The 11,213-nt window shown below is 43.9% G+C and overlaps 1 protein-coding gene across 7 annotated transcripts in view; it reads left to right on the top strand.

Moving 5' to 3' along the window:
* Positions 1-11,213, top strand: part of STN1 (STN1 subunit of CST complex) — a 45,066-nt gene that overhangs the window by 281 nt on the left and 33,572 nt on the right. For 3 of the 7 annotated variants that reach the window (XM_077748344.1, XM_077748343.1, XM_077748349.1), the window contains exons 1-3: positions 123-156; positions 441-633; positions 6,993-7,088. In XM_077748344.1, coding sequence (XP_077604470.1) covers positions 130-156; positions 441-633; positions 6,993-7,088 — 316 coding nt within the window. In that variant the 5' untranslated portion in view covers positions 123-129. The other 4 variants (XM_077748347.1, XM_077748348.1, XM_077748346.1 and 1 more) reach the window with 4 other exon arrangements.

The raw sequence follows: 11,213 nt of genomic DNA, 5'->3' as shown, positions 1-11,213 counted from the left end.
GTGTATCCCGAAACCGGAAGGTGCAGGGGCAGAGCGACGCACAGATCCACCCCCTCTGACCCCCCCCCGTGTTTGCCCACGTGGGCACCCATTCCTCTCGGACCCCGCCCATTAAAGCGGTTTCAGGGTATGCCCGTATGGACCTATCTCCCCAAAGTGAGAAGTTAGCGTATAGCCGTTTTGAAGTTGGTACTTTGGGGGAAGGAGAAAGACTCCCGTGGGGCAGAGGAGGTTCTAGAAGGAGAACCATAAAGAACGCACAGGCCCTCACCCGAAGAACGCCTCTTTCCTCTAGGCCCTGGCTTGGATAGGCCGTGGACCCCTGGGTTTATTTATCCCAACCCGAGTTATGGAGGCGCGCCCGGGAGCAGCTTCGGGGCCATGCCAATTTCACCCACCTTAAACGCTTTGCATCCTGGTTTTTTCTGTCTCCTATCTAGATCGTTTCGGTGACGCAGAGCCTTTCAGTGTTGGCTGCAAGCCAAAAGCCCAGCCTCCCGATGGAGTCTGAATCCAGCCGACCTGAAGAGGAGACCCCTTCTATCCTATGGGGTTTGGATCCTGTGTTTCTAGCTTACGCAAAACTCTACATCAGGGATATCCTGGACTTGAAGGAGTCCTGCCAGGTACCAGGTATGTGGCTCGTGGGCTTGGGGGATACCCTGTGCTGCACCTGCACCCCACCCTTCTTTCTCCAAAGCTGCAGAATGCTGGGGCTTAGCGGCTTTCAGGAGAGCCTTCCCTACTGCAGGCTCTGAAAATGACCTAGCATGGACTCTCGAATTAGTTCATTTCTATGCGAGTTACAAAGCCTAAATCTTATTTTTGTTTCTTAAAACAAATGCTTGGGGAAGTAACCTTTGTACTGAGGAATGTTTTTGCCTGCAGTTGAGATCTATCATATTATAACATGCTCACTTGTTTTTTCTTTGGGACAGCTCTTGGTAGAAATCTAACTGGACCAGGCATCTCTAGGTTTTGTTCCCTTTTTCAGCTGTGCCTCTTACCTGCCCTGGGCATGTGACTCACTTGTAAAGGTGATTAATTAATTAATGCAAAAAAGCATTAAACATGTAAAGTTAAAGAAGTCACTTTCTTAAAGTGGTAGTTACAAAAGATAGGTTCTTCATATCTAAAATATAATATAATTTGGGGTAGATTTGAATAATGCATTTAGCTGTGTATGATCTTCACATGTTTACTGTGCTATATGAGAAGTTTGGTTAAACTCTTTGCTGTTTTGAATGAAAAGCAAGCTGTGAGTCAGAAGTAGTCAAGAATCTCAAGTATGCACAGTTTTAATGAGAGGATGTTTTGTGTGTTTCCAGTTCTATGTACAAATATATTTGGATGACCTTCTTCTAAAGCCTTTTGTGCAGATTTTTCACCACACCTTGGTTTCCTAATTATTGTTGGAGACCGTCTGTTTCTTTTTTGATTTTTGCTTTTTCTTGGAAGGCAGCCGTCTTCCCCCTTAGTTGTCCATTTTCCAGAACAGTCCAGTATTCTTCATAGCTCATCTCGGGAAGAAAACAATTCCACACCAAATGTCAGCCTTGCATTTGAAAGAAAGGTCTTCTGTAGATGCTCAAGGAAATATCAGGGCATGCTAGGGGCTTAATGCTTCCTGTGGCTGAAGGACTTTATGATGTATTAACAACAAACCAAGGAAAACTGATGCTGAGTGTCTTCGCTGTGTCACTGGTAATACTGTTCCAGACATGCTTTTGTTGCCAGGTGGACTGGAGAGACCCCCGCCCCTGGGCCCTTTGCCTCCACCCAGTCCTTCCCAGGGATGTTGCTGGAGGCTCTTGGTCTCCTTGCAAGAAAGAATTCCAGGAGAAACCAGACACATGGTTGAGCAGTGCAAGTTGGAAAGTTTATTAAAGCGAGATGTGAGAGGAGGCGAGCTCAGTGGAGAGCTGTGCCTGGGGTTTTAGGTTTGTGTCATTTATTGACAGTTGTTAGGGGATGGAAAATGTATTACTTTGGGAGGGAAATATTTGTGAGGAGGTTTTCATGCCTTTTCTCCCTTACTTGGTCAGGGGTTCTGGCCTTTGTCTGGGGTCTGTCTGGTTTGATCCAGCTTCTGGTGGCTTTACTTTTGGAGTGTTGCCAGGACAGGGTCTCTAACTTTCCTGATAGCTAGCCAGGACACCCCCTTTGCTGGCCTCCAGGCATCCTATTAAAAACTGAACTAACTGCCGACTCTTGTTTTTGAAATGAAACTTCATGGTTGAAGCAGACACCAATCATAATTTCACAACAGTAATACTCTTTAGATTATACTGTGGGGCCCTAGGGGTGGGAAATTCCCCTACTCTAGTCTAGGTTTTTATTCTGGTGTTATTTTTGGTTTGATGTGAGGATAGGGGTTGTCCATGCCTGAAAGAACAACCGTGTGATTAGAGAGGGCTGGGATTTCCAGCTAGGTGACATCAGCCCAACCCCCTGGGAAGGGAGCGGGGCTGAAGGTTGAGTTGTCCTGTGGCCAAGGATTCAATCTTGCCTGCATAATCAAACTCAAATAAAAACTCTACATACTGAGGCTCAGGTGAGTTTTCCTGGTTGATAATCATACATTGATTTATCGGGAGGGTGCCATGTCTGTGGTTATGGAAGCTTTGTGCTTGGACCTCCCCAGACCTTGTCTTACGCATCTCTTTATTTAGGTAGTCCTGATTTGTACCCTTTATTCAAAGACTACAGTCATAGGTGTAGTACCTTCCTGAGTTGTGTGCCATTCTAGCGGATTATCAAAGCCAAGAGTTACAAGAACCCCCAAATTTGTAGCGCTTTAGTCAGAAGTGTGGGTGGCCTTGGAACCCCCAAATTTAGGGCCAGTGACTGAAGAAAGAGCAGTCTTGTGGAAGACTGTGCCCTTGATTTGAAATTTGACCTTATTCTGCTTATTGGCCATCAGAATTACGTTGCAAAATGGTTGCAAAATGTCAACTCCTCTAAGTCAATCTGTGAATGAATTTAGGGTTAAACTAATAAAAAGTATTATAAAAAAAATTACAAAGTTTGACTGTGGTGGTGGTGGTGGTGTTTATAGGTCTTGGGGTCTTTTTTGCTTGTTTTGTTTATAGCATACAGAAAAATCTTTATTTTTCTAAATATGCACATCAGACTTTAATAATGGGATACAGTGAATGTTTAAATCAAAATACAGTACTTAAATTATCTAAATTCTAGAGGGTCTAATGAAGTGGAAATGGTGCATTCATAAGAATTATATTAAAAATAGTATCTTATGGGGCACCTGGATGGCTCAGTCATTTGAGTGTTTGATTCTTGATTTCAGCTCAGGTCAGGATCACACAGTCATGGGATCAAGCCCTGCATCAGGCTCCATGCTGAGCTTAAGACTGTCTGTTTCTCTCCTTGTGCCCTCTCCCCTGCTCTCTTTCTAAAATAAAATAAAAATAAAAACTTAATAACAAATAATATCTTAGGTATTTGAATACATTCAGGCATCAATTAATTAATAGCAGTTAGACTAAAACGAGATAAACCAAAAGCATTTTTTTTAATGTTTATTTTTGAGATAAAGAGACAGAGTATGAGCAGGGGAGAGGTGGAGAGAGAGGGAGACACAGAATTTGAAACAGCTCCAGGCTCTGAGCTGTCAGCCCAGAGCCCGATGTGGGGCTCGAACTCACAGGCAGTGAGATCATGACCTGAGCTGAAGTCAGATGCTCAACCAGCTGAGCCACCCAGGTGCCCCAAGAGCATATTTAAAAGAGAGAAAACAGGCAGATGTCTTGCTGAGGTGGTGGCTGTTAGGGGGCTGGCAGCTGTGAAAGCTGAATCAAGCCTGCCTCCGTGACCCTGGACCCCTGAACCCTCCTGGCATGACCCTCCTTCCTGCGGACCTGATGGCCCAAGTGATTGAGCCTCCGTGGGCTGCATGCGGAACAAAGGCAGCGGGAAGCAGCAGCTTCAACTCCACATCAGCCAGTACCTGTCGTCTTGGTTATTTTCTTTTCTTGGCTTACTGAGCTTTCTTTCAGTCAGCAGAGCTGCCATCTAACTTTTTTGAGCCCTTTTATACTAAGAGAGAATTTTGTATTGATAGAAGGAAGTTCTCTCCCAATTATTTTCCATGTCTTCGGCCATCTTCATATAGGTTGAGCTTCTCATATGTGTTGTTCGTGATTCCATACACTCTGGGAAGTGTCTTCTCTATTTTCAAGCAGCGTCTTCCCTCCTCAGGTGATTTTCTCTGAGTGTTTTGACTCAGCCCCTGTGTTATTTTCTTTAAATTGGTTCCCCATGGTTCTGTTATGCTTTTAAGACATTTATTGCATCAGCAGGATTGTTTGCACCTTGGGGTGACTAGGTCTGTCCTTGAAGGTGACCATTGTCCATCTAAGAGATAAAAGTTTAGGGGCCTCCCTTTCCTGTGCTTTCTTGAGAAAGTCTGTTGTGTCCTCAAGGGAAGACCTGTTCAGATTTTTATTGAGCGGCCCAACATAGTTTGCAATACTGGAGGATTGGCCTCCATCACAGGTGACTTGAGGACGTTCCTGGCTTGTGTGATTAGTCTAGTCTTCTTATCACCTTTTTGTATGTTTCAATGTAGGCAGAACACCTTTTGGTTAGCTCTTTTCCCCTCCTGAAAGTGTGTCAGCTTTTTACTATAAAGACCACCATCACAGCACATACCAGGGTGTCTCAGGGAAACTCCCAGAGGCCTGAGGCTGTCTTGGGCTTTCAGACATCAGCAGAACACCCCTTAGTGGCTCCAGAACCAGCTGGAAAGATATTTCAGGGGCAGACAGTGGATCCTCCAATGGGTCCAGAGGCTTCCACAATTCCTCCTCCTGTTTTGTAGTCCTGGGGGGGCCACAGCTGACCACATGGAATCCTGTGGAGTGTTCTGTCTCTAACACAAACCAATGGCTAGCAACAAGGACAGACCCTCTTTGAGCTGGGGTAGGGGAAGGCCAGTCACGTTCGAAGAACAGTTCCAACTTTGCTCTGCGCAGTACACAGAGGGGAAGTGTTAGCGCCTATACCATGCGTGTGGGGAAGCAGAAAGTGCTGGCTGCAACCTGGATCTCAGGCCACTCTAAGCCCCACCTGGCCCTGCAGCAAACCAAAGCAGGGCTGGCCATGCTGTAGCTCTTCTCTGCACACAGGCATATCGGGGCACAGTGGTGGGGTATGGGGGTATGGGGTATAGACGACCCCATGCCCACATCCCTAGGTGAGGCTCATTCTCCTGATTTAAACTTCCTTCTGCCACGGGAAGTCTGAGCTTGCCTGCCGAGGTCCTGAAGGGCTCCCCTTCCTCTGAACTTGCCCTTTGTGTTTGGTCAGTGCCAGCAGACAGGGGCAGAGGCCCCAAAGGTATCACCAAAGGTGGTAACTAAGGGGCCTGGATATCAATCGTAACAACTCAGGAAAAGTTGATTGGAACTGTCCTGCACTTGAAATTTCATGGATTTTCTGTGGAGCCAGTTTGTTCCCAGTTCAACCCAAATGTCCCTGGAAGGGGGTGACCCTCCTTTGGGGATGACACAGTGACTCTGGCTCCTTCCCTTGTGTAGCCCTGCTGTTTCAGCTCTTGGCCCCCAATGGTTGCCCTGGCCATGGCCTCTAATCCACTAAGTCATCTTTAGAAGGTTGCTCTCCCAGGGAGAGGACCCTTCTTTTGGCTAAATTTGTCACCATGTTTTCCTTCCAACCACATCTCACCCTTCTAGAATCTCCAGCTGATTGAGGCTTAGAGCCTCTGGGACTCTCCATGAGTGACTCGTCCTGGCCCCTTTATCCACACTGGAAACAAGAGCCATCAGTGGAGGCCAGTCTGGGGATTTTGAAGGGCATCAGAGTCTGGGCCACAGGTCCATCCTGCCACCCAGCCCTGTGGATATGGAGAAGAGAGGCTCTGTCCAGCTTGGCGGGGAGGGAGGAGGTGGTCAGATGCCTACACTGATGAGTGTTTCTTTGTTCACAATTCATATCTTTATTTTAAAAGGAAATTTCCATTTAAATGTTTATAGCCTCTTTCTAAAAGTAAAGAATTCAGCCATCATGGGGGAGGGGGTAAAGGCAGGCTAGAGGTTTTAGTCTGGAATCATTAACTGCAGGAGACGGATGCACATGCCAGTAGCTTAAGCCAGAATAGGGAGTGAGGTGAGGGTGTTGCGAGCACCCAGGCGGGAGGCGGGGAGTGAGGGGAGGGTGTTGCAGGTGTGCAGGCAGGATGCTCTGCAGGAGCCAGTCCAGCGCTGGGACCTTGGGTGGGAATCAGGGACTCACCGCAGCCAGGAGTCCCTCCACATTCCTTCACAAAAGCCCTCCAGGTGTTAGTGTATTGTTCGGCCTCTCAGGTTTCTCCTCTATCAGGAAGCTGCCCGTTGGCATCTTTCTCTGGGTTTTGAAAACAGTTTTAAAAAGAGAAGTTTTTGAGTTATAATCTGGCCCCAAAGGGCAACATTTTGTAACCTAATTGTCTTCTCTTTAAAAATAAAGGAGGGCTCTGGGCTAACAGCTCAGAGGCTGGAGCCTGCTTTGGATTCTGTCTCCGGCTCTCTCTGCCCCTCCCCTGCTCACACTCTTTCTCTCTCTCAAATATAAACAAACATTAAAAATTTTTTATTTTTTAAAAAAACAAAAAGCTACTGCTAATTCATAGAAATGAAGACTGGCTCCCTAGAAAAGCTCTAGTAAAAAAGCCAAAAAAGTCTTTCTTGTGATTTCCTCTTTTTTTTGTAGCCCCTCAAATTAGATTTGGTCTCATAATATACTGACTGTTTTCAGGCCTGTTGTGAGAGGTTCACAAGGAGGCACATTTCATTTTCACAAGTGGAAAGAAGATTAACCAGATCTAGTTGGGCAACATTGTTTTTCTCTTTTCTGCATTAGTACAAACTTCACTGAAGCCAAACTTTCTACTTAGGACCCTTAAGGAAAAGACATTTGAATTTCTTGGGGTCGCCATTTGTCAAGGGCTGATTTTTTTTTTTTTTTTATTTCAGGAGTATTTTTTTACAATGGGCATCCAATAAAACAGGTGGAGATCCTGGGAACTGTAATTGGAAGAAGAGAAAAAGAAGCTTTCTACTGTTATGGAGGTAAGAACAATTGTGCCTGACACTGAACTTATGTGGAAGGACCCCACTTGGAGGAACAGTGAATTTGAAGCAACCCCAGCCTTTTAGACCAGCCCGGGACTCTCACAGAGCCCATGTACTTGTCTTTTATTTGGAGCCACTGTCATGGACCAAGTGTAAAGTGAGGCAAAAGTAGGAATGATACTGATGCATACTGTTACATGACAGCTGATGGGGAGTTTGGAGGTAGAAGAATTAAAATATGATAGTCTAGGGTCTCTGGATAATCAAGAACAGATACCTGATACCTGAGAGCATAGCTATAAATAGCTAAGGATGGTAACAAATGTTTATATCAGTACCTTTAAAAATAAAAAAGGCCAGATTAATGTCAAAGTAGACTCTTTAAGAAGACAGGGAGGTATAAAAATAATAAGAACTGTATATTTTTAAATGTTTTATTTATGTTTTAAAAGAGAGAGCATAAGCAGGGGAGGGGCACAGAGAGAGGGGGTCAGAGGATCCGAAGCAGGCCCTATGCTGACAGGGTGACAGCAGCGAACCTGATGTGGGGCTTGAACTCATGAACCTCAAGATCATGACCTGAGCTGAAGTTGGACACTCAACCAACTGAGTCACCCAGGTGCCCCCATAACAGTATTTTTAAAAACCCTTTTGGGGGGTGCCTGGCTGTCTCAGTCATTTGAGCATGCGACTCTTGATCTCGAGATCATGGGTTCAAGCCCCGTGTTGGGCGTGGAAATTACTTGAAAATAAATCTTTTCTAAAAAAAAAAAAAAGCCTTTTGGTATACAGGGGTGAATATCCATTATCAGAAAGTTTCTGTGCCCTGATCTGGATGGAAACCAAATGAAGATTTCTATAGTTTGGGCACAGCAATTCGTATGGTAGGTCTTGGTTTTTGTTCATTGAGTTTAATGTAAGCATTTTCATCTGTTGCCTTGTGTAGCTCTCAGAGCCTCTTCAGCTAAGAGGCCAACCTAGATATTTAGGGGGAAGCTTAACTCTGGATTCCAAACCTTTGCTGTAATTGACGTTTTCGCTTTCTGTTGTGTCGCCTTGGATTTGTGGTCCTGCTCTCCTTGTGGGGAATCAGAAGGCAGTTGAACCAGTTGACTGAGACCATTTCACTGGCAGCCTGTGTATGATAGCTGTCGTATAGATAGAATATCATTGCATGTTTTTGAACACGTATTCATTTTCCTAAAGATGATTGTCTCCTGCTTACAAAAATAACATGTGAGAGATGAGGTTCCTCATGCCTTCTGCTTTTCCTCAACATGTATATATTTTTAAACTTTAAAATAGATCATCTTGTCAGGCACCCCCCATTGGATCCCTTCTCTGCTTTATTTTACCAAAGGTATCTGTTTTTCTCCAGACAATTCAACAAATAGTCATCAATTTCCTACAGCACACTTAGCTGTGGGCAAGTACATTTTCTGTAGTATAATAAAGTACTTCCTCTCCAAATACCAGTGATGAAATGATAGTTTCAGTTTACAGAGCACTCTCACATACATAACTTAGTGTTCTTCTCCCCCTGATCATTTGAAATTGTAAGGACAGATGTTCTTTCCGTTTTGGAGATGAGAAAAATAAGGCCCAGTCATTTGCTGAAGGTTCCACTGATGGAGATTTATAGGTCCAATCTATTTACTGACACCAGTCCGCCGTATAGTCTCCATAAAACTCAATTTGATTTTTCTCTCCCCCATCAGCTCACCCTCCCCCCCACCATCACTTCATCTGCTTTTTTTGTTTTTGTTGTTTTTGGTTGGATACAGCATGCTTTGTTGTTAGCATAGGTGGGGCTCCCCAACCCCTCCCTTTCTCATGGGGTCTGGGATGGAAACTGTGTAGAGGTCAGAGATTAAAAAAAGATGAAGGCGATATGTTTGACCCTTCCCCAGTAAACATTTTCTTTAAAGTGAATGTTACAAGAACCGGATCCATCTCTGGGCTCTGGGAAAATGAAAAGCATCTGAGGGTTGAAGTCATTGAGAGTAGACATGCTTTTGTGATTTTAGCTCTTGTGAGGCCTGTTCAAGGGAGAGCTGCACCCTCCCTGCTGTCCTAGGGCCAGCTTGGCTCTCGGGCCACCTGCCAGGCGGCCCCTCCTTGCTGTACTGGGTCCTGCTCCACCTGACTCACCACGGGCCTGTGCTGGGGGTGTTTCCTGCTCTCACTGACTCATTCCACTGCTGAAACAAAAGGCCAGCGACCCAGGCAAGTGGGTGGGGGGGCACGTTGTGCAGCATTGCAGGGCCCTCCCCCTTCCAGGGCATTCAAGCAGCCAGACCTTATGCTGCCAGGGCGCAGCACCCGCTGGGAGAGGTTATAAACCAGAAAGTCAGAGGGTTTGGTGGCAGTGCCCAGAGCACTTGGCAGCAGCTCCAGCTCAGACCTAGAATCCTGGAGAGGCTGCAGTCAGTGTCCTCACATTTCCTAGAACGAATTGCTCATGTGCTACTATTTCTTGACTTTACATGGTAAACCTAGATTTGACACTGGCCAGAGATAGTGTGCCTAAAGGTGGCAAACAATTCGTTAACTCAGAATTACCTTATTGATTTATTTTAAGATGATACTCATTATAAAACAAAATTTGAAGTTAGAGTAAACTTTACTGAAGTACATTAACATCATGTGAAACCCTACAAATAAGATAAATACAATGTCAGTGTTTGGGTGAACATCCTTCCTAATATTTTTCACATGTTCCTAATATTGGAAAATATATATATATGTATTATTTCCTTGAGCTATTATGTATATTCCTTTCTCTTCTTAATATTCCTGAAATGAGGCTTACAGTCAGCATGTTCATTCAACGAACGAGCATCGTGGAGTTCCTTTCCGATGCTCCAAAAGAAACTGGCTATTATCATTTTACCGTCTTAAAATCATTTCTGTCAAAATACACTATTTAACATTTTATGTTATTCGATTATATATGAGATTTCTTGGGGCTCTTGGGTGGCTCGGTCAGTTGACCATCCACGACTCTTGATTTCTGCTTAGGTCATGATCTCAGGGTTTCATGAGTTTGAACCCCACATTGGGCTCATGCTGGCTGCACAGAACCTGCTTGGGATTCTCCTACCCTTTCTGCCCCTCCCCTGATTATGTTCTCTCTGTCTCTCACAAAATAAATAAACTTTTAAAAAAATGTACATATATATACATTTCTTACACATAGTCTTATACATAAGATTTCTTTTCTAAAAGAGGCATGGATATCTTATAACAGCAGTGAACATAAATCTTCATTATAACTTTTTACCCTCATATGCTATGCCATTGTAATTCATTAAAAAAGATTTTTTAAATGAGATTTATTTTTGAGAGAGAGCGAGTGGGAGAGAGGCAGAGAGAGAGGGAGGACCCAGATTCCAAAGCAGGCCCCAGGCTCTGAGCTGTCAGCACAGAACTTGATGCAGGGCTCAAACCCACAAATCTTGAGATCATGACCTCAGCCCAGTCAATCACTCAACCAAGCCACCCAACTTCCAGTATTATAAACAATGTTGCAACAAACGGCTTTATACAAAATATATAAGTCTGTGTACTTACTCTGTTTTTCTCCCAGAATAAATTTCTAGAAGTAATTGCTAAGTCAGAGGATATATACATTTAAAAATTGAACAGGTTTCCTAACTTGCTCTTTGGAAATTTGATATGAATTTCCACTTTCACTAACAGCATGTGAGGGTATCAGTATTGTTTAATATTTGTTATTCTAGTAGTTGAAACATTATTTAAGTTTGTTCTTTTTCTGGTAACTAATGAATTTAGTGTACTGACAGGCTTATTGGCCATTTTTGTATCTTCTGTGAATTACGTATTCTTTTTCTTTGCCATTTTTTCTCTGGTGGTCTGTCTTTTCTTTATCAATTTGTATGAGTTCCTTGTATATTAAGACATTAGCCCTTGGAAACTAATTTGACAATAAACTATTTATAAAAAAAAAAAAAAGACATTAGCCCTGTCATTTGGAAAATTGCTGTACAGTACTAATTATTAGGTCATATATATCAGACCTTTAAAAATGAGTTCTGATTTTCAGTTCTGCTCAAAGAATCCCCTCCACCAACTATAAGCACAAGGTTCAAAAGTATTTAC

This window comes from Crocuta crocuta, unplaced genomic scaffold (genome assembly GCF_008692635.1).
Source record: "Crocuta crocuta isolate KB4526 unplaced genomic scaffold, BGI_CrCroc_1.0 scaffold619, whole genome shotgun sequence".
Taxonomy (NCBI): domain Eukaryota; kingdom Metazoa; phylum Chordata; class Mammalia; order Carnivora; family Hyaenidae; genus Crocuta; species Crocuta crocuta.
The sequence above is the reverse complement of the archived record's forward strand: the minus strand, read 5'-3'. Positions and strand labels throughout refer to the sequence as shown.